This window comes from Mytilus trossulus, chromosome 8, assembly GCF_036588685.1.
Source record: "Mytilus trossulus isolate FHL-02 chromosome 8, PNRI_Mtr1.1.1.hap1, whole genome shotgun sequence".
NCBI classification, from domain to species: Eukaryota; Metazoa; Mollusca; class Bivalvia; order Mytilida; family Mytilidae; genus Mytilus; species Mytilus trossulus.
This window is the reverse complement of record NC_086380.1, coordinates 15,570,994-15,595,170: the sequence shown is the minus strand read 5'-3', so window position 1 is coordinate 15,595,170 and position 24,177 is coordinate 15,570,994. Positions and strand designations below refer to the sequence as shown.

Sequence of the window (24,177 nt, the reverse complement as noted above, 5' to 3'; positions counted from 1 at the left end):
GACATCCACTGTATACATATGTAACTACAATACAACGTTAACTCCATTTGATTTCAGAGCGAATAATTTTCTCATGAAAACCACACCACACCTCACTGTTTCCATTTTTATAATTTTTCTTTCGTATGTTTTTATTTTTTGAATATTGAGACATGACAAAGAAAAATCAGTAAGTCGTGTGACAACTAGAGTGTGCATATGTTTAAATCCGTCAACAATGACTGATTGGTACATGTTTTTGATGGATAGCTGTAATTATAGAGGAACTTAATTAATTTAAACGACGTTTTTAACTTTGAAATTGCATTTTGACCCGATGATGCATGATTATGTATGGCTTATTTTGTACGATTATAGTCCTCTCTCAAAATGGTCCAATGTCTTTTGCTATTTAAGTATAGTCATTCTAGCTTGCCGAAAATATGGATTCAAGTAAAAACAAGTCAATCATCACTAAATTCATTAAGCTTATTTTTTAACAGTTTTAAATCAACATGTACACATTTTTAGCTCAAATTTTTGTTACAACAATTCTCACTTTCGTACCCAATCTATGATATAATACAAATCTTCTAAACAACATGAATAAAACCATATGCAGAATTTCACTTCCAAATCCATTATGAAGCTCATTCAAGAATCTAACATTAAATGTATGATCTGTTCAGTTATGGCAGTTTACTCGATACAAAACATTCATCGAAAAATATTTCACTTCTCTGACGCTCTCATAAGGCAGCAACCATTTGATTTTCGGGGGGGGGAGGGGGGCTTTATTTTTTTTTGGAAAAAAAGTTTGTATCCATTTTTTGGAGAAACAATTATATGTTTTGACCCTGAGAAAAAAAATTGCTTGTTTCACCCTTAGCTGCCACTATATGTAAATCTAAAATTGAAAGAAAAATTGTTTTCATCTTGTCGTCAAAAAATAGATCGTTTTTCGCCGAAGGCTAAATAAAAGTTTGCGTAGAAAAAAAAATCAAAGCCCCCCCCCCCGAAAATCAAATGGTTGCTGCCTAATGTTGAATATATTCTGCATTTTATGTTATAAGGAAACTTAGAATAAAAATTGAAAATTGGAGAATCATTTTTTTAGCCCTATACCACCCTTTTGACTAGCCAAAAAAAGGAGAAAATACGTTGAAAATAATAAACAAAATGATTGCTCTAAACATTTGATATTAAACTTTCATTCAAATTTAAACACAAAAACAGCCTTACTATTTTCTCTTTTTTATATGAAAATTTTTACTTTTTGTTTTACCATAGGCATTCTTATGGTGTTCAATAATACCATAATACTGAAACTCATTAACATATTATGAATATTATTTACATACAGACATGATAATTTTACAATTATTTCCTCCGGCTAGAAATATGCACCAATAATCAAGATATATCATTGTAGATCTTGGAAATTGTTATTAAACATGCAGAATTACAATGCATGATTAAATATGTTAAAATTTTATCAAGTCCAGGTAGTCTTTATAATTCACAATGGAAGAAGAAGTGACGGAGAAAACAAATGGAATATCAATTTTACAGAATTTGTTTTCTTTTTTTTATTAGCAATCATACAGTTATTCCTTCTGCTTAATGCAAATGTATAGTGTAACAAAAAAAAAGGAATCAGCATTTAAAAAAAAAGAAAAATCATAATCCCAACCCGAATTCGTCTTCAGAGTAAAATGGTGATTGGTCGTTCCAAAAACAATAGCACTGGTTTAGTATCAATGAGGGAATGTGAGTTTATGTTGCATATCGTACATTCTGTTTTACCATGTATAAACGATTATTTGGTTACAAGTGTATACATCTCCAGGCAAACTGTAAACAATGCATGTACTAAGGTTATAATCATTCATTATGTCAATTGTACAACTGATGTATGTTTTTATACAGCAAATCTGTGTATTGTAGAATAAAAGTTACAAAAATGTGGATTTCAAATGCAAACTGAAATATTAGTATTGCGAACGGTATTTCTACACAAACAAATCTTTATACGTGCTATTCACACTGTGCTGGTGTCTTCTATAAACATACATATTACTTTTAATCCAAGGCAGTTCTGCTGAGTCTTGGAGAACTTTGGATATACTTTGATCTATTGTAAATCCATTTTTCTCCATAACATCTACAACATGTTGTAAAGGTTGATTATTTATATGACTGAGTCCTCCCTGTCCAGGCACTGCCCAACTCAGTATTATACCCTCTTTTGCATGTCTGAATATATTATCTAAATATATATTCTCGTATGCTTTGGGTATATGTTCAGCAACTTCTAAAGATAATATCCAATCAAATTGCTGTATGCCATACTGAGGAATTGTTAAATCCATAAAAACAACTCGGCCTTCGCTTGTTTCTTCACAATAGGGTGCTCCGTCAAAGGAGGTGTATGATTGTACGAGCCCAAGTTTAAGAATTTCTCTCTTGTATGCACCAGGACCGTCACCGAAGCTGCCAATACTTTTATTTTTCAGGAAATATGCTAATGCTTTGACCAGTGTCATGTCCGTCATATGTTCGCCGCCTGTTTCTGTACTCGCTTGTTTACACCACCCTCCTTGAGAATTGGTCTTTTGGTCGGATTTCTGTAAAAATGTTAAATATTATATTAAATTAATGATTACGATAACTTTTTTTTTAAAAACCTATGGTTTTTCTACCTCAGGTAAAGTGTTTGGCAAAATATTTAGGAATTTTTGGTTCTCAATGCTCTTCAACTTCGTACTTTATTTGGCCTTTTAAACATTTTTTTATTAGAGCGTCACTGATGAGTCTTTGGTAGACGTCTGGCGTAAATATAAAATATTAGTCCTAGTGTCTGTAATGAGTTTATTTACATGACAATACGTTTACATGACATTACGTTCACCAAAATGACCGAAGTTTCAGACGACAATAATAGCGGCAAAATCAAGCTTTTGCAGCTTTTGAGTGTCGGCTCTCTGGACTATGAGGACATGATGAGCTTGTTCATGACTTATCATTTCAGTTTGGTACAATTTTTGACAGCAGTCCTTTTGCGCCAATTACTGTTTTTCAGGGGTATTTCCGCCAAATTTTGTTTTCCAAATGTATCAATTGCGCCAATATTCGGAATTCATTTGCGCCAATTTACCTGCACACATATCTATCATAAATATTAATGATTGATATTTATTCTTATCTTTTGCTTAAAAAGTATCATAATTATGTTAGGAGATATTTCACCATGAAGATGAGCATCTGGAGAGAAATGACTTGCAATGCATTAGACAGATCATGCACACAGAGAGAGAAGACAAGTTATTGCTTTGCTGGATATCTATTACAAGATATGCCAAAAGAAAAGAAAATAGAAGCTTTTGCTGATTATGTTTTAGCCACATATTGCTGATGACACAGTGCTTTGTTCCCACCATCCGTATGGGCTGAAACTGTATCTACAACAGGACGTACCAAAATGGAGTAGAAGCATTCCACAGGAATTAATATGAATTTTTAAATGCATTTTGTTTTTAATATTCGGTGACAAATAGTTGTATTTGTTTGTATGATAATTATTGTTATATGGACAGTAATTGTTTCTTGTTATACATAAAACATGTCTGCTATATGTCAGGTGAAGTCGTGTGATTATGATAGATTTGGTTATTCCCAATTGAAAAGTTATCATGTGGTCTTGGTAAAAATTTTTTACTTTATCTTCATTAGAATGCAAAATAACACTTTTGAAATACATCGTGTTAATAGTTTGGCCGACGCGGTTATTTTGCACAGGGACTCGGAAATAGCAGATTTACATTTTGTTACTCAATGTTTTATTAATTTTTCTTGTAGTATTTTCTGTCTATTTGTATTAAATTAAAAAAAAAAAAAACATTGAGTAACAAAATTTTAGTCTGCTAACCGAGTCCCTGTGCAAAATAACAGTACGTCGGCCAAACTAACATGATGTATTTCAAATGTATGGTGATAATGTCCGGGTATTGAAATAAATAGTAGTTCTTTCAATGCATACTTGAAGTGTTACGTTCTGTTGAAATCAAAACTGAAACAAATCTATATTCTAAATATATTCTATATTGAGACAATAGATATGTAACATGTGTAATAATGAAAAGAAAAAAAATTAAAATAAAATAAAATGCTAAAAAATAAACAGATGTCGATTTTACTAACAAAAATTATTACGACTAGGATTGATAGTATTAAGTTATGAACAATTCAGTATGCTTACGATCAATTTAAAACGCTATCTGTTATTACCGAAAGCAAGCCCACCGTAAAGTAAAGCTAGCACACAGTATATTAAAGCAAGCTCACAGTACATTAAAGCTAGCTCACAGTACATTAAAGCATGCTCACAGTACATTGAAGCTAGCTTACAGTACATTAAAGCTAGCTGACAGTACTTTAAAGCTAGCTCACAGTACATTAAAGCAAGCTCACAGTACATTAAAGCTAGCTCACAGTACATTTAAGCTAGCTCAGAGTACATTAAAGCTAGCTCACAGTACATTAAAGCTAGCACAATATAGCAACAAAGCAACGTCATAAAAAGAAAATCATCAGCATCAGAACAAACTCACACTATAAAAAATAAGAAGATATAAACGCCAACTTTCCACCAAATTCCAAAGAATGTAAAGACAACTATAGGTCATAGGCGGATCCAGGTGTGGGGGTTGATTGTATAGGAAATCACTGAAGCATGACTGGAGCGGCCTCCCTTAGGGCAGTCAGAGGCCCCCCTTAGGAAAAGTTCTGGATCCGCCACTGTAGGTCACCATGCGGTCTACAACAATGAGCAAAATCCATACTGATCAGCAAGACATATAAGGCCCTCACACGGCAAATGTCGAAAGGCCTGTTTTATCCAACTAAACCCATTAAAGTTTGAAGTTTTTGCTAAACGTTTAATGGAATCATGATATTTTTTTAAAAGAAAGATATATTACCTCACATTGAAGTTGTCCAATTGTTTTCCTGGCATCGTTTAACTGTTGCGACAGTAGATTCCGTTGGTTAACTATTTGGTTTATAATACCTAACGGTATGTGATCGCTCTCACGGTATTCCATTGTTGTTGTCGTTGTAGATTCCAGGACAGAGTAATGAAAAGTTAACAAAAGAAGAATTATTATCACTAACAGAGCAATTATCCATTTTATATTCTGCATTTTTGTCATTATATCCTGTATTTGTATGTCATCATATATAGACAGGACTTTCCCCTAGTGGCGACAAATATTCATAATTGTATATTTTGTATACTTTTCAAACCATGTAAGTTTTATGTTAATGACGTGGCCTGGGGCTAACATATTGTTTTATATACAGGCTCGATAAGTCAATTATACTGATCATGTATTTAAGCAAAGGAAGACTAGTACAATTGATTTTGATAAACGAAAAAGTGATATTCTTTTTAAACATGGATAGCATATGAACTAAAAAAAAAACAAAAAGCAACGGACCAAACGACGGAGATGAAAAGCAGTTTATTGACAATCATACCATATTTTTTTTTATACTATAATAAAATTAGATACATCTGGTATGTGATACAATTGCATGTATAAATATTAGATCAGCAACAATTTTTTTCCAGGATAGCTGAATGTTTAAAAAAAAACCAGTTTATTTAGCGAAATCATTGCGAGAATCCATATGAAATACTACAAGTATTTCATAACACTCATATTACAAGCATTTTTATAACACTCATATTACAAGCATTTTTATAACACTCATATTACAAGCATTTTTATAACACTCATATTACAATCATTTTTTATAACACTCATATTACAAGCATTTTTATAACACTCATATTACAAACATTTTTTATAACACTCATATTACAAGCAATTTTATAACACTCATATTACAAGCATTTTTATAACACTCATATTACAAGCATTTTTATAACACTCATATTACAATCATTTTTATAACACTCATATTACAAGCATTTTTATAACACTCATATTACAAGCATTTTTATAACACTCATCATCATGTAAAAGTTATAGTCTTATGCATTTATATATATCTCAATATTAACCCTTGGTTATGAAAAAAGAGAATGTCATTCGTTTAGCTGTCAAGTATTTTGACGTATTCATATATTATATAAACATGGAACATGCGTTCACGTCGACGAGGGGTGGTTATGAGGATATATTTAAGGTGAACCAAAAATGTTTTGTAAATAACAGAATATGTTATATTAGGTACCTGTTAAATAAACACCGCGAAGGATGAACACTTTACACAATATAATAAACCGTAATTTAACCAAAAAGTAAGAAGTTTTAAGTTTTAATCTACATTAATCCTGCCATACCAAATTGGCAGCCTGGTATATTTGATGAAATTTAATCATTCATAGAAGTTATAGATTGCTGAATGAGTTTATGATCATCTGTCCTTGCTTAAAAACTATTTGATTCAAGCAGACTATAAACAAATCTAGTAGTCAGCACTTCGGTGTTGACATGAATATGAATTATATGGTAATTTTTATAAATTTTCAGTTAACAAAACTTTGAATTTTTTGAAAAACTAAGGATTTTCTTACCTCCAGAAGTACATTACCTTGGCCGTATTTGGCACAACTTTTTGGAATTTTGGGTCCTCAATGCTCTTCAACATTTGTTTGGCTTTTAACTGTTTTTATCTTAGCGTCACTGATGAGTCTTGTGTAGACGAAACGCGCGTCTGGCGTATTAAATTATAATCCTGGTACTTTTGATAACTATTAATTGTTGTTGTACTGGTACTTACATCAATTTTGTTATTAATAAACAAAACATAACTAAATATAGTTGTGAAAATTTAAGATACATCATTCTGTTGATCCCTATACTTTGTCATTACACAAAGTTATGGCAATCTCAGACTGTTTATAACGACTTTATGCTACATTCATTTAATGTGTGCTGATTTATATCTAAGGTAAGAAACATGTTCAGTCTGCTATTTTTAACAGAGTTCTGTAGATATACTACCAAAATGTACCCAAAGAAACTTACTTTAACTAAATCTAACATAAACAGCAGTAGTTGTCCTTTTCTAGCTTGACATATTTCAGTTTCTAAAGGGAAACTCAATACCCATTTCCAATGTCCATTTTATTATTAAAATCGGTATTTCACATCCTAAATTTTATGGTAACATTGTGCTTAAAGATCGGAAATCACGATGGGATCCGTGTAAATCGATCGAACCTTCAAATAATTTAAATATTAGTAGTAAAGGACTTATTTTCAGCTGTGGTTTCTTTCTTTTGTCCAAGATTGTTTTCCTTCTCTAAATTTGGAAATGTTTTCAACATTAGTTCAAACTCTTTAAATGAATCCATTTCGTATCTTCCAATGTTCTTGATGTCAGGTCTAAGTCCTTCAAATGTAGATATAAGCATACTGTTTGTATCCTCTTGTTTAACTTTCCCTCTGTATGTTGCTTTTCGTAAAATATCTTCTAGGCGACATCCCCATGATGCGTCATCTTCGTCATCTTCGTCTTCACTTCTTGTTGTCTTGCAGTATAAAATTGCCCAAGCAGCGCTTCTACTGAAAAAACCGAACCAAAGATACTATCCGTACTATCGATAGTCTAATCTATTGTTGCATTTTCTCATAATCTCATTGATATTACTGCAGCATTTCCCTTTAGTTACTTTCTTATTGCCATCTTGATAGTTTCGTGAGTATAACGGCTTTTGACTAAGCATAATACTTCATACCTCCATATATCGTATTTAGCTGAGTATGTATCACTCACGTAACTGTTGTCCAAATATTTTGACCACGAGCATCACTGAAGAGACATGTACAATTGGTACCGTTAATGTAACTACTACCACTGGGTCGATAGTTCTGCTGGTGTACTGTTAGTCCCCGAGGGTATCACTATCCCAGTAGCCAGTACGGTACTGGCATGAAAATACTACGGATTTTTGTCTGTGTTATTAAAATTTGCTGTTACAAAATGTAAAAATTATTATAAATTATGCCTCATGAAAAGCTCGGATTCCTTTCACAGATTGGGCTATACTCTTTGAACCGTTTGGATTATAGCTCTTCATCTTTTATATAAGCTTTGGATTTCAAATATTTTGGCCACGACCATCACTGAAGAGACATGTATTGTCAAATGCGCATCTGGTGCAGGATAATTGGTTCCGTTAATATTATTGTCCAAGGTATGTACTCATCCAATGCATCATCATCGTCCTTTTATTCCTCTTACGAAGTTTGAAATTGTTCTGGTGAGAAGTAACCTGGAAAATGTTTTACTAATTAATCACTCAAAAAACTAGCAAAAAGACTTTAAGTTTTAAATACTTGATTTGTATTAGTTGATATTGGCCTTGAACTAGCTGTCAGTAACTCTGATTTCTCTCAGTTTTTACGTACATAGTGTTTTTTCTTCAAAGAATTGGGATATACATAGACCTGTTTGCATCACTGTCCCAGGTTAGGGAACGGCTGATTTACTCGCAAAAATGTTTAAATGCTCCACTCCATTCTTTCTCTTCTTGTCCAAGAAACTGTAATTCAGTTGTCGTGGTCGTTTGTGAGTTGTGCATGAACAAAGTCCTTGGTTTTCTCATATGATTTTTTTTACAATTTTCCATATCGAGGATGTATTTAGCTTACTGTATGAGATATGTTTATTTTTGATGTCATATGACTACTTATAGCTGCTTACATCTGCGCCATTTGATCTACGGTGAATATCTGTATCAGTCGCATGCAATCATTTCACATCTTCATCAAAATTCTGAATATATATTCAAATAAAAGTAATTTTAAGAAATCCACATATAAAATCTTATTCAATTGAACGGTTATATGTGTCATTGGTGTTTGTGAAACATAAACATCAATACGCTTGTTAAATATAGTACAACCGTGTATATCAATAATATCATCTATGCCCTTCTAGGCGGTCATTTACTTTATATCTCTCACTATATCAAAGCTTGATGATTTTTTTGCCTCTGAAGTACACATCAAAACTTGACCAAGACTGTTGTTGATAAATGTAATAACAAATGACCACTAACTTAAGTGTATAATTTACACTGTAGGGTGATTGATTAGAAGGGTGTTTCATACCCAGCTTTATAAGTGAGAAAAATTATTGTAAAGTTAATACTTTAGATCCTTGTTGGTTTTGATAAGCTTACCAACGTTTGTATAAGTTTTGGAATTTCAAAGGTTTTTTGAAATTAATTGTCGAAAAGTACATATGTTGCAAAATTGGTACCGTTGATTTTATTGCAGTGAAATTAGTACTTTGGCCGTACCCGTTACATATTTCTTTAAAAATGCGTTTACGAGTTATGATTTTATTTTTTATAGTTCCATTATTACAGCCGTTGTGGGGTTGGGTTAATACCAATTAGCTTATTTATGGCATGAAACAACAACGAGATCGATGTATCTTTTAATAGTTTGCAGAGAAATCTTAAATTTGTAAAGGCATTGCACAGTGTTTGCTGCATTATTAATGCTGCATGCAATATATACCCCAACGTTCATTCGGCACTGATACTAGCTATAGAGTGTAGGACACACGATTGATATGGTCAGAGAAGGTTCTTTTGTTATGTTTTTATCAACTGCTAACATTCTGCTATAGGTATTATTTATAATAGTTTTATTTATTATCCCTTGTGATAAGGCGTTAAACATTTTAAAATTGATACCTTGATTTATGTTTTAGTTTCAACGTTTTGAAAAAATGAGGCTTTTACGTTAAAGATAAGTACGAGTTCTTTAATTAAGTTTCAGATGTTTCGTGTGTTTGCAAACTCAGAAAAATAAAACTGTTTATAAATGTATTTCTAGAAACTTTGCCTCTTTGAAATCGACAATCCCTACTTGATACAAGAAGAAGTATTGTATTCATGAATTTGATTATTCCGTAAATATGTATTTCGTTTTAAATGGATATGTTTATAAACCATACTCATGACATTCCATCGTCTTACTCCTTAGCAATGTGTATACCAACTCATCTAAGATAGATTGAGAACTTACAGGGTAAAATATTTTGCGCCATTACACCCATTATTCTCCAAGACTCCAATAGCTCACGATATGTATATATATATATTGTGAAAAAAAAAAATAAAAAAAATATTGACACCGTATGTTTGTGGCATAACATCGTGGTAACAAGTTAAAAATTTGTTCCTGTTTAGTATTAAATATATATTGAGATCCATTTTGTTACATCTTGTGATCAATTTTATTTGGCAATCGCCAAAGGCAGTCAGCAGGGTTAAAGAACATCAGTTGTTCGACCTGTTAGTCAAATGCGTTTTGTTTAAATATACTTTTTCACTTTCTTTTTTTTTGGAAAATGTTGTTTGTGCTGTTTTTAGACCCTTCTACAACGAAATTTGTTTTACATGCACACGTATAAAAATTGCGGTTTTTATCCAACGCAATCATAGGTTTGAACGTAGTTTTCAATTTAGACTCGTATATACTATGAGCTATATATATTGTACTGTTATACCCTTGATTTATACGAAAAGAAGAAAAACATCACAATACGCTTTACATTGTGTAACTGTGTCCTTCAAAACTACTATCGGTGACCCTCTAACTACAGATGTGGTCATTTATTTATCTCTCAATGTATCAAACGCTGATGATTTATTGCCTCGGAAATATACATCAAAACTTGACCATGACTGTCAATAAATGTTATCACTTCAAAAGTAAGAGTATGATGTACACTGCAGAATGCTTGATAAACTGGTGTTTCTTATCCAGCTGTATAAGAAAAGACTCATTATACTTTAGGCACTTCTTGATTTGATCAGCTCTTTCAAATTTTTTGGCCACATGCACTACTGAAGAGAAATTAATTGTCGAAATGCTCATCTAGTGAAGTTATGTAATGTTTATGCTGTTGCTAACAATTGTATGCCTATTATCTTTCTCTTTAAATTGCGTTTACAAATTATGATTTTCATGACATGATTCTACTGCTTACTAGTATTACGACTTGTATGAAATTGATGGTGTTTATCAATTAGCTAATTCAAGCACGAAATAAGACTGCAATTAAAAAATTCTCGTTTCCAATCGCGTTTTGCGAGGAGTATTTTGCAAGCACGTGAGTGGTCTTACACCCCGATATACGAGATTTAGAAATCAAGTTTGTGAAACCGACCACACTAAAACAAGTTTAATGCAAATATTGGCTCGACCCTTCATCACGTCTAAAGTCTGATATTGAAAAGGCGCCAATATTAGCATTAAGACGAGTTGCAGAACTTTGGTTATTGTGTTTGGTTAAAAATATTCGAGTTGTAAAACTTGTAATGGACTTGTAATAACACATGAAATTGCACTGTAAACCACACACATATACGCTTCCGGCAGTATACCTTAAGCCTTAGCTGATGGTAGACTCGAACTCCTACCACTGCTGGTGGACGTTTCGTCCCCGAGGGTATCACCAGCCTAATAGTCCACACTTCGGTGTTGACATGCATATCAATAAATGGTCATTTTTATAAATTTCCCTGTTTACAAAAGTTTTGTACCTGTTTGGCTTTAGAAATATTTTGATATGAAACTCACTGATGAGTCTTATGTAGACGAAACGCGCGTCTGGCGTACTAAATTATAATCCTGGTACCTTTGATAACTATTACTTAGATCCGATGTTATACTCAAATTTAAAATCTGATCATAACTTTCATCCCAATTCGAACTTTTACTAACACTTTGATCTTACTTGAACTGGAACGATCTCGATCCCAAACTCTTCTTTATAACAAAGATCCAGGTCTTTATTTATTTTTGTAAGTATTCATATATCAATTCGTTTAGTAGTTTTGATTTTCTGAACTTTCTCAAGAAAAGCTCAACAATTATTGCGAACTAAACTTTTGTACTATGTTATATAGAAATGAAATGAATGCAAATAAATTTAGCTGATTTTCTGAAAATATACAATAGGTAAATATAGTACCTGTAATTTTTTTAATCTAAATATAGACTGGAAATTTCTTCGTGTTTAAATCTATTCTTACCACAACTGAACTGCTAAACCGAATGTCAAACTATCCTACTAGTGGTAGTGGAATAATGGACAACACACTTCTGAATAGGTTTTATGATGATCATGTGAAAATGATAAGAGACGAGACAAGACAAAACATTAAGGTAGTTATGCCTATTGTCGAGGATATCCTGCAGTATGTACATAGCCAGGACCGACGATTCAAATGTCAACCATTGAATGTTGGAAGCTATTATACACACCTAAAAGTGTCGAGAGCTGATGAATTCGATTTTAGTGTTGTTTTGGATACACCACATCTTGTTTGGAGCAGTAAAAGCTCTTCTCATAGTTATGGATTCGACGAGAACAATGAAGTAGTCAGAAAAGGTTTAACATTACCAGACCCACCAGTCGGGAAAGGTTTTATATATCTTTCAAATACCATACCTAAATGGAATAGAGAGGGGATTAATGACGGCCCAGCATGTCTTACAATTGATGTTGACATTATACCAATTAAGGTTAAACGCAGATTCAAATCACTTGTTGGCGAAGCAGTAAATCGACCACATATTCGCAAATATGTTGATGCTAAAAGATTATCAGATTCACCAGCGACAACGCTCAGAATTACTCATCCACAAATTGCAGGCGATTCTGTAAGTGTTGATTTAACGCCTTTGATAGAATCATGCACGCCTTTTGAAGAGAGTTTCATGTGGCCAAGACAAGAAACACAGTGGCCTTCTAATGAAAAAGTCGAGAAATTAAAGTCTATGGGATTTCATGATATTGCAAAAGATCCATTTTATTGGACATATTCTTATGCAAGCTGTGAAAAGGAATTGTTGGAAGGTATTGATGCCAATGGAACTTGTCGGAAAAAATCACAAAGGATCATGAAAAAGCTAAAAGAAGCATGGTGTCCAGAAGGAATGAAGCAAGACTTGACATCTTACCATTTGAAGAATATCCTCTTTTGGGAGTGTGAGGACCACTCACATGATTATGAATGGTCTGATGATAAACTGGCCACTAGACTCAGGTCAATGTGTGACCGCTTGCTTAAATGTATACGGGAAGAAAATGTACCTCAATATTTTCATCCTCGAGTGAATTTATTTTCTACAAAGGACATTGACGTTCTTAATCAAGTTGCTAGAAACATTCAAAAATTTTTGCGGGATCCTGTTAGTTACTTGCAGAGGCATTATTGACCATAAACTTTACATTTCAAAAAGTAGTTAAAGAGTTGTGGCAAATGAACACTCAAGACCTAGAAGACGTTTCCCTGATATTTAAGCAAATTAACTTTCAAATTGTAATAAATACTTATATCTTTATTCTATATATTTTATCTTCTATTTCAAATGAATCGATCTACCAACAATAAATGGAATCCATTGTTAAATTTGCAATGATTCATTGTTAAGAATAGAGATATAGTTATCGATATCACGGGAGCGTACCATGTGTGGAAACAGTTTTGTGGCTCATAACGTCGCATAAATGATAATTCAGCGAGGTTATACTCATACTGCATACTTTTAAATTTATTTTATTTTCGCTAAAAAGAAATATATGCTATCATAAAGTCGTATTGTTATGCGTTTACTTTTCTACATTGGTTAGAGGTATAGGGGGAGGGTTGAGATCTCACAAACATGTTTAACCCCGCCGCATTTTTGCGCCTGTCCCAAGTCAGGAGCCTCTGGCCTTTGTTAGTCTTGTATTATTTTAATTTTAGTTTCTTGTGTACAATTTGGAAATAAGTATGGCGTTCACTATCACTGAACTAGTATATATTTGTCAGGGGCCAGCTGAAGGACGCCTCCGGGTGCGGGAATTTCTCGCTACATTGAAGACCTGTTGGTGACCTTCTGCTGTTGTTTTTTTATTTGTTCGGGTTGTTGTCTCTTTGACACATTCCCCATTTCCATTCTCAATTTTATGAATTATTACCTTTCTTTAGAATATCCGTTTCACTTACGACAACAGATATGCTGTAGTTGCAAAAACTACAATCCAGTCCATTTTTCATCGAATTCGGCCTCACGAACAAGATATATCATTAGGTTCGCACTAGACGCAACATGACAGTCTTAACATGTGGAGAAATATCTTTTACCCTTCTGGATCACCTGTGACAACCCACGGATTTTGATAGGGTTTTTGTTCCTCGGTTTTTATTGTTCTTTGTTCTATTTTGTTGACTGTTGGTTGTCGTTTTGGACGTTTTATTTTTTGCAATGGAATTGTAAATTCGTTCCTACTAAGGATTTTACATCCTTTTGGCCACCTGTCATGTTTAATTACAATGAAGGAGTAATAATAAGACTCAGAGGACTTGGTTTTATATGACTTTATAGAAGGTTACATATTATTGATATTTGATTAGATTAAAGCATAGTTAACATTGATTTACACAGGAACATCTGTTCTAAGCGTTCCTTTGTTCTGAGAACTTATGTCAATCTAACATTTTTAGCAGGTCTGGATCTATATATTATGTACTCAGTAAAAATCATCATCATCTTCTTCTTCTTCCTCTTCCTCTTCCATGTAGTCCCTAAGATAGTCCTCTGGGTTTTCCCAAAAAGTACGAATTTCCTTTTGAACATTGTCAAACACTTGTTGGTCCGTCAAGTAGTTTTTAAACAAATTGATCCCTGTGTGGAAATAAACAGGAAGGTTCCTATCATCTATATATTTAATAAGCAAATCACACATAGACTCAACCCTGACGGCTAGCTGTTTTTTAGTCCACTCCCAGTCATCCGGATGATATTCACATTCCCAGAAATAAATGTTTTTGATATGGTACGAGTTGAGAACCTGTTTTGTTCCTTCTGGACACCAAATTTCACAGAGTTTTTTCATTATTCGATGACTTTTATTTCGGCATGTTCCCGTTGTTTCCGTGCTTTCTAACAATTTTTTTTCACATGTGACGAATGATAAAGTCCAATATTCAGGATCTTTAGCAACCAAGTGTATTCCTTCATCTTGTATATCTTTAATCTGTGTACTAGAAGGCCATCTGGCCTGTGGTCTAGGCCAATTAAACTCTGGTTTGAATGGAAGGTGTGCTTCAATAAGAGGTGCAAGGTCTACACTTATTGGTTCTACATCATCAGCATCGGGATCAGCTATAGTCAATGTAACGGCAGGTGATCCGGATGATCTCTTTGCATCAACATATCGACTTATAAGTGGTTGTTTAATAGCTTCAATGACGAGTGCTTGAAATCTTTTTTTCACTTTCATCGGAATAATGTGATCGCCAATTGTCAAGCAGTCAGATCCTTCATTCATACGTTTTTTATTCCACTGTGGTATACTTCTTGAAAGTTTAGTAACGCATTTCCCAACGGGTGCTGACGGCAGTGAACTTGATGTTCTAACCACCTCCGTATTTCCAAGGATTGTATCACATGCAGAAAAAGCCGGTGTCTGGGTTGTCCAAACCAAATATGGTCCTGAATCTAACACTACACTATAATCAAACTCGTCTGCCCGAGATACTTTAAGACGGGAATAGTAACTCCCGACATTCAATGGGCGAAGTTTGAACCGCTTGTCCCTCTCATGAATGTACTGAACAATATAATCGATTTTAGGTTTGACAAAATCAAGAATGTCCTTTGTTTCGTCTTTTGTCAATTTAATATTATTTTTATAAAATGTATCCAACATTGTATTATCCATATTTACATGTAAACCTTATGGGAATAATGAAAGTAATACCTTGTTCTCCTTCAAAATGTATCAATATCATTTTCAAGAAACGAATATATAAAATAGAAAAGGGATTTTCAGTTCTAAAAATAGATGTAATATAACAAAGGCCATACTTAGGCAACAGTTTTTAATATCGCTAGATTTAGATTGAGAAAATGGATTTTCAAAATGCCCCAAGGGTACTGGAATATAGAACAAGTTCTTGTGCAGATTCAGGATTTCATTCAATGTAGGGCTGAGGTTATTTTGTTTAGAAAGGGCTGTTAATTGTCCAAATGGATGAAACAACAAAAGTACAAAAATAATTCAATATGATAGGACTTGAGAAGGTATTCCTTAAGTGCTTTCACAATAAGAACGCTTGAGTTTGATCTGATTTTGATTTTAATTCTTATAATAAAGTTTGACAATACATAATGATTGAAAGAACTTCAAATACGCCTCTGTCTCGTGCCTTAGTAACATTTATGATTTATCTATGGATTTTAACAGTTGTAACCAGAGTAGTAAAATGGGAAGTATTGGCCCTGTTTTAGCACATATGTTCAATTTCGATCATCTAGTTGTGCTCTTTTGTGGTAATCAATAACTTTTTTGCAGTGTTTTGTAAGCAGTTTTTATTGTTGTTTTTCTTTCTTTTATAACTGGTTTAGTTTCCAATTATAATCTTCTTACTTTGGGTTTTGGAAAATGATGAACGGACAAAATCTAAACCCAACTATAAGAAATTCTTTAAGATATATCAATTTAGTGAACATTTCGTTAATGTATTAGGAATAGGCTCGTTAAACATGTAAATCCCATCCCCATTATTGAAAAATGGTCAGATGAATGTATCATTTTAAATCAAGGCCAAGCCTAACCCTTACACTTTCCCCACTTACCCTTTTTCATGGGGCAATAAAAAAATTCAATTATTCATCCAAGTCAACCGATTTTGCAGACAACAAACCCCGCAACATTTTGTTTTGTGACAATCCGAAGCAAAAAAGTATGCTAACGATGGTTTTCGTTGGTTGCCAATACCATTTGTGTTTTTCGTTAATAAAATCATAATAGATGCCAACACAAAAATTGTGTGCGCCATACGGGCGTTTCGTCTGCAAATGACTCATCAAAAGCGTTCAAATAAAAACAGTAAAAAAGCCAAATTGATATTCTGTACTATATAGTTTAACTTATGGAAGGCTTTTACATTGTTGTTAACATTGTCCACTACACTTTTGCTAGTATACATTAATCGAAAACCCCATATCATTCCAAGATCAGCTCGCTAGTGCAGCTAAATTTCCTAAATTGATTAAACAAACATATATAGATAGTCTCAGTTATATACTGTCCGTTGCTTTGTTGAAATATCTACAGAAAAAACCCATAAATAGTCAGTATACAAATAAATGAAACTTATTTTCATTCTCCTTACAAATAATGATGGGTTGGACGATGGGTTAGCTGCACTGAAAACACGCCATGTAGTGAATATTTCATGTTTTTGACCGGTATGTAAATATTTTATTTTTGATAAATTCAGGTTTAAAAAAAAGAAATATTTATTAACATTGAAGCATTGAAAATCGCGAAGGAGGAACACTTTATATACAAAAGTATAAACGAATTTAAACCGAAAGTGAGCAATTAACTTAAGTTGCATTCTACTTTAATTCTGCCGTACCAAACTGCTAGCCTGGTTTTGTTGATGAAAATTAATCATTTATAGAAATTATGGATTAATGACTGAGGTGTTGATCCTCGGTCCCTGACTAATAGATTCAACGCTTACATTGAATGTATACTGATATATATTTGCGGCTGAGAAACATGCTTTAGTTATTAGTTGTAATTGGCCTTGAACTAGTTTTCCATTACTTGCATCCATACTCAGTGTGTTTATAAAAAATAGGAGATGTAGCATGATTGGGTGCAAATGAAGTTATTGTAAACAGTTAAATGCAGCTGTACGGCCTTCAACAATTAGTTAAACGCATACTGTATAATCGGCTATAAATGACCGGGACATGAAAAATATTAATCAATTCAATTATAAAAATCTTTTGAAAACACAGACATATCGAGGCAGCGTATATATACATCTCACAACAAGACACTTTACGTAAAGATCTAAGAGAAATCGCAATTACCAACAGCTAGTTAAAAGTCAATAATACAACTGAATTTAACTTCATGTATCTGAGATTAAATTTTTTTTGTTAGTTTTAGTGAGTGCGTTGAGTCGTTCAATGGGCCAAGCCTTTTCCAGCTGATATTTTGTACGGTATACCATTATGTTGATCTAGACTTGTTACTCTCAAACATGTTTAAAAGCGCCACATGCTTCAGATGCCTATCTCAAGTCAGGAACCTGTTGTTCTGTTGTTTTCTAGTAGTTGTCTAGTTGCTGTCTAGTTGGTTTTTCGTTTGAGCTTTTGACATAAATTAAGTTGTTGGTTTACTCATCTGAAAGATTTTAGGATTTGTCATATTAGCGACATCTTATGTTTACTGTATGTATTTAGCTCATTGTTGAATGCCGTATGGTGACCTATAGTTTATTTATTTTTTTACATCTAGCGTCATTTGGTTTAGAGTGAGTAGCTGTATGAATTGCACGAAATCATATAACATCTTCATCGGTATTTCAATATATATTTAAATGAAAATTATCAATTGTAAACCACATATAAATCTTATTGAAATACAGTTAAAAATCAAATGAAAAACTTATATAAGTATGTACCATTGATGTTTGTGAAACATAAACATAAATACGCTTGTAAAACATACTATAACCGTGTCCTTTAAACAACTCTGACCCTCTAACCGCAGATGTGGTCATTTATTTATCTCTTACTGAATTAAACCTTGATTATATTTTGCCTCAGGAATATACACCAAACTTGACCAAGGCTGTTTATAAATGTTATCACTAATGATCACCAATGTAGGTGATTGATTATAAGGGTGATGTATACCTAGCTCTATAAGTAAAAATCAGATTATACTTTTAGATCCTTTTTGGTTTTTATCAGTTCTCCACCGTTTGCATTAGGTTTTTGATTAAATACTTTTTGCTTCAAGTATCACTGAAACGACAGATATCGTCAAAATGCTCTGTTGTCGTAGTTAAGTGGTAACAGTTTATGTTGTTACTAACAGTTTTGGACCTTCGCCTTCTTCGATGCACGTTGCATATAATTATGTTAGTGAATTATTTGCAAACCTAGAGAAAAATTGTCTGTGAGCGCACATCAAAAAACAAATTCATAATCCTTACTTCAATGCAATTTGATAAAGGAATAATTTTGATGGCCTTCTTGTTAGCCATTATTTATAATCTGCCTATTTCTCAATTTGCTTCCAAATTCATAAAGAAGTGGATCTGTTATGCATATATGTATAATGCTATAGACACGGCCTTTTGGTTATCTGCTTTATGTAGAATTGTGCGCCTTTAAATATAATAATATTCCCCTTATCACAATCCTCCTTGTAATGGCATCTCCTATATTGTTTATGTATGAACTGAAAATGTTGTAGCCTTTTAGAGGCTATTATCGGATTAACTATTTTTTATTAACATGTAAGAAATCTAATGGGATAACATCAATGTAGACGGTACGATCATAGTTATTGGAACGACTAAACATGTAAACACACTTAGGTTTCCAAAAACTAGGGACTTGAAATTCACTCTAAATAACTGATAGTTTTATATCGGTATTAAAATAATTATCATACATTACTAGATTCCTTTATTCCTTTTATTGGTCTATTATATGCCATTATGATATATTTCTATTATGAATTACTATATACGTTGAACCACAAACGTCAAAATAATTCAATCGCGTAGTGGAATTAACTATTTTTGGATTCTCATAAATTCTACCTATAACTTTTGGACTAGTTTGAATCTCGGTCTATTTCTGTAATTTATTCTTACATACTTTTAATTTTTTAACCCTGTATGCCTTCATTGCCTATAAAAATTTTAAAACTGTTTGTATGCACTTTGAACGACAAATTGATGTGACGTATTAAAAAATTCTGACGTCAGACACTAAAATCAATCAATGTGTTCGTAGATAGAAGATGTTTTTGTGTTCTGTTAAACTTTTGTCCTGCCTTTTTTTTTAGTTGAAATCTCTGTCCTGCCTTTTATTTTTAAGTCTATTCGGTCCTGCCTTTTTTTTTCTTAGCTTATCCTGACTTTTTTACAACAATTGTCATCCTGCCTTTTTATTCTTGCCATGTTACTCATCCTGCTTTTTTTTAACTCAAAATTCTGTCCTGCATGGGTTTTTTTTTCAAATTTCATCCTATTCCCCCCCCCCCCCCCCCATAAAAATCAAATGGTAGCTCCCTAACAGAATATGTTATATTAGGTACCTGTTAAATAAACATCGCGAAGGATGAACACAATATAATAAACCGTAATTAAACCAAAAAGTAAGAAGTTTTAAGTTTTAATCTACATTAATCATGCCATACCAAATTGTCAGCCTGGTATATTTGATGAAATTTAATCATTTATAGAAGTTATGGATTGCTGACTGAGTTTATGATCATCTGCCCTTGCTAAAAAACTATTTGATTCAAGCAGACTATAAACAAATCTAGAAGTTAGCACTTCGGTGTTGACATGAATATGAATTATATGGTAATTTTTGTAAATTTTCTGTTAACAAAACTTTGAATTTTTAAAAAAACTAAGGATTTTCTTACCTCCAGAAGTACATTACCTTGGCCGTATTTGGCACAACTTTTTGGAATTTTGGGTCGATCTCAATGCTCTTCAACATTTGTTTGGCTTTTAACTGTTTTGATCTGAGCGTCACCAATGAGTCTTATTTAGACGAAACGCGCGTCTGGCGTATTAAATTATAATCCTGGTACTTTTGATAACTATTAATTGTTGTTGTACTGGTACTTACATTAATTTTGTTATTAATAAACAAAACATAACTAAACATAGTTGTGAACATTTAAGATACATCATTCTGTTGACCCCTATACTTTGTCATTACACAAAGTTATGACATTCTCAGACTGTTTATAACGACTTTATGCTACATTCATTTAATGTGCGCTGATTTATATCTAAGGTAAGAAACATGTTCAGTCTGCTATTTTTAACAGAGTTCTGTAGATATAGTACCAAAATGTACCCAAAGAAACTTACTTTAACTAAATCTAACATAAAAAGCAGTAGTTGTCCTTTTCTAGCTTGAGATATTTCAGTTTCTAAAGGGAAACTCAATACCCATTTCCATTGTCCATTTTATTATTAAAATCGGTATTTCACATCCTAAATTTTATGGTAACATTGTGCTTAAAGATCGGAAATCACGATGGGATCCGTGTAAAACCATCGAACCTTCAAATAATTTAATTATTAGTAGTAAAGGACTTGTTTTCAGCTGTGGTTTCTTTCTTTTGTCCAAGATTGTTTTCCTTCTCTATAATTGGAAATGTTTTCAACATTTAGTCAAACTCTTTAACGAAATCCAATTCGTATCTTCCAATGTTCTTGATGTCAGGTCTAAGTCCTTCAAATGTAGATATAAGCATACTGTGTGTATCCCCTTGTTTAACTTTCCCTCAGTCTGTTGCTTTTCGTAAAATATCTGCTAGGCGACATCCCCATGATGCGTCATCTTCGTCTTCACTTCTTGTTGTCTTGCAGTATAAAATTGCCCAAGCAGCGCGTCTACTGGAAAAACAGAACCAAAGATACTAACCGTCCTATCGATAGTATAATCTATTGTTGCATTTTCTCATTATTTCATTGATATTACTTCAGCATTTCCCTTTAGTTTCTTTCTTATTGCCATCTTGTTAGTTTCGTGAGTATAACGGTTTTTGACTAAGCATAATACTTCATATTTCCATATATCGTATTTGGCTGAGTAAGTATCACTCACGTAAGTGTTGTCCAAATATTTTGGCGACGAGCATCACTGAAGAGACAAGTACTGTCGAAATACGCATCTGGTGCAGTAACATTGGTACCGTTAATGTTATTACTACTACTGGGTCGATGCCCGTGCTGGTGGACTATTAGTCCCCGAGGGTATCACCAGCATAAAAATACGGATTTTTTTTTGTGTTGTTAAAATTTGCTGTTACAAAACGTAGCAATATTATAAATTAAGGAATGTATCTCCCTCATGCAAAGCTCTGATTCCTTTCACGGATTTGGCTATACTTTTGGACATTTTGGATTAAAGCTCTTCATCTTTTATATAAGCTTTGGATTTCAAATATTTTGGCCACGAGCATCACTGAAGAGACATGTATTTCAAATGCGCATCTGGTGCAGTAAAATTGGTACCGTTAATGTTATTGTCCGAGGTTTGTAAGCATCCGATGCATCATCATCGTTCTTTAAATCCTCTAACCAAATTTTGAAATTCTTCTGGTGAGAAGTAATCTGGAAAATGTTTGACTAATTAAACGACGCAAAGAACTAACAAAAAGAATTTTAGTTTTAAATACTTGATTTTTATTAGTTGATATTGGCCTTGAACTAGCTGTCAGTAACTCTGATTTCTCTCAGATCTTACGTACATAGATCGTTTTGTTTTTTTCAACGTATTGGGATATGTAGAGACTTGTTTGCACCACTGTCCCAGGTGAGGGAACGGCTGGTTTCCTCAAAAAAATGTTTAAATGCTCCACTTTCCTTACTTGTCCAAGAACCAGTAATTCAGTTGTCGTATTCGTTTGTGCTTTGTGCATGAACCAAGTCCTTGGTTTTCTCATATAATTTGTTTTACAGTTTTTCATATCGAGGATGTATTTACCTTACTGTATGGGATATGTTCATTTTGGATGCCATATGAATACTAATAGCCGCTTACATCTGCGCCATTTGATCTACGGTGAATATCTGTATCAGTTGCATGCAATCATTTCACATCTTCATCAAAATTCTGAATATATATTCAAATAAAAGTAATTTTAAGAAATCCACATATAAAATCTTATTCAATTGAACGGTTATATGTGTCATTGGTGTTTGTGAAACATAAACATCAATACGCTTGTTAAATATAGTACAACCGTGTATATCAATAATATCATCTATGCCCTTCTAGACGGTCATTTATTTTATATCTCTCACTGAATCAAAGGTTGATGATTTTTTTTGCCTCAGAAAACTTGACCAAGACTGTTGATAAATGTAATAACTTAAGTGTATGATTTACACTGTAGGGTGATTGATTAGAAGGGTGTTTCATACCCAGCTTTAAAAGTGAGAAACATGATTGTAAAGTTCATACTTTAGATACTTGTTGGTTTTGATAAGCTCACCAACGTTTGTATAAGTTTTGGAATTTCAAATGTTTTTTGAATTGACATTAATTGTCGAAAAGTACATCAGTTGCACTGAAATTAGTACTTTGGCCGTAACCTTCATATATTTCTTTAAAAATGCGTTTTCAAGTTATGATTTTATTGGCGTAGTTCCAGTATTACGGCTGGTATGGGGTTATTTGGGTAGTATCAATTAGTTAATTTATGGCATGAAACAACAATAAGATGTATCTTTTAATAGTTTTGCATATAAAACTTAAATTTGTGTATTTTGAAGGCATTGAACGGGCAAGTGTTTACAGCATTATTGATGCTGTAGTTAATATATATATACTCCAACGTTCATTCGGCACTGATACTAGCTTTAGAGTGTAGAACACATGATTGCTATGCTCAGAGAAGGTTCTGATGTTCTGCTGTTATCAACCGGTAACATTCTGCGATACATAAATAATTTATAACAGTTTTACTTATTGTCCCCTGTTTTGCCTTTAATGCGATGTAAAGTTAAAATCGATTTTTAATTGCAATTCCTTGATATATGTTTAAGTTTCCACGTTTTGACAGAATGAGGCTTTTACGCTAAAAATAAGTTCAAGTCCTTTAATTCTCTTGCTCTAAGTAATGAATCTTGTCAAAGGTTGTCTTTACTCATATCTTAATGTTATTAGAGTAATTTTGTGTTGCAGTAACATCTTGGAAAGAATCTGTTAAATTTATTCAAACCTTTAACACACTCGGGCGGTATTAAATTTAAAATTACGTCAACTCTTATTTCTCTTAGAAAAACGATTGCTGATCTCCTGACACATACTGTTTTGTTATGTTGTTGTTACACATCTCTTGCTGTCTCGTAAACTCATACATACTACTAAAATGGAAAAGAAATAAAATATGTTAATTTGCAGTTTGTTTATTTAAAAAAAAATCGTATTGGATTTATCTTAAGAATAAGTTGTTTCACGGTGACTTTGAAGCTATGATATTTATGCACAAGGAAAAGTTGTAATTAAGTTTCATATGTTTCGTGTGTTTGTAAACCCAGAAAAACAAAACTGTTTATAAATGCACTTCTAG

General features: G+C 32.9%; 3 protein-coding genes across 3 annotated transcripts; 1 reads left to right on the top strand and 2 right to left on the bottom strand.

The window, feature by feature from the left end:
- Positions 1-1,648: 1,648 nt before the first annotated feature.
- Positions 1,649-5,328, bottom strand: LOC134728356 (uncharacterized). The gene is made up of 2 exons (XM_063592952.1): positions 4,959-5,328; positions 1,649-2,606 (listed from the first exon to the last, which is right to left on the bottom strand). The coding sequence occupies exons 1-2, from the start codon at positions 5,187-5,189 to the stop codon at positions 1,992-1,994; spliced, it is 846 nt and encodes a 281-aa protein (XP_063449022.1). The 5' UTR covers positions 5,190-5,328; the 3' UTR covers positions 1,649-1,991.
- A 6,753-nt stretch (positions 5,329-12,081) lies between these two features.
- LOC134727387 (protein mab-21-like 3) lies at positions 12,082-13,259 on the top strand. Its single transcript, XM_063591765.1, has one exon. The coding sequence runs from the start codon at positions 12,093-12,095 to the stop codon at positions 13,257-13,259; it is 1,167 nt and encodes a 388-aa protein (XP_063447835.1). The 5' UTR covers positions 12,082-12,092.
- Positions 13,260-14,556: 1,297 nt separating this feature from the next.
- Positions 14,557-15,750, bottom strand: LOC134727386 (protein mab-21-like 3). Its single transcript, XM_063591763.1, has one exon. It carries the CDS (start codon positions 15,748-15,750, stop codon positions 14,557-14,559), a length of 1,194 nt encoding a protein of 397 aa, XP_063447833.1.
- Between the last annotated feature and the right edge of the window lie 8,427 nt (positions 15,751-24,177).

What these genes read in the sequence shown, in the direction of transcription:
- LOC134728356 (XM_063592952.1), bottom strand. Translation starts at nt 5,189, where the DNA reads ATGACAAAAATGCAGAATATAAAATGGATAATTGCTCTGTTAGTGATA. An exon ending in TTGGACAACTTCAATGTGAG is followed by an intron (nt 2,607 to 4,958) that starts GTAATATATCTT and finishes ACATTTTTACAG; the next exon opens with AAATCCGACCAAAAGACCAA.
- LOC134727387 (XM_063591765.1), top strand. Translation starts at nt 12,093, where the DNA reads ATGTCAAACTATCCTACTAGTGGTAGTGGAATAATGGACAACACACTT.
- LOC134727386 (XM_063591763.1), bottom strand. Translation starts at nt 15,750, where the DNA reads ATGGATAATACAATGTTGGATACATTTTATAAAAATAATATTAAATTG.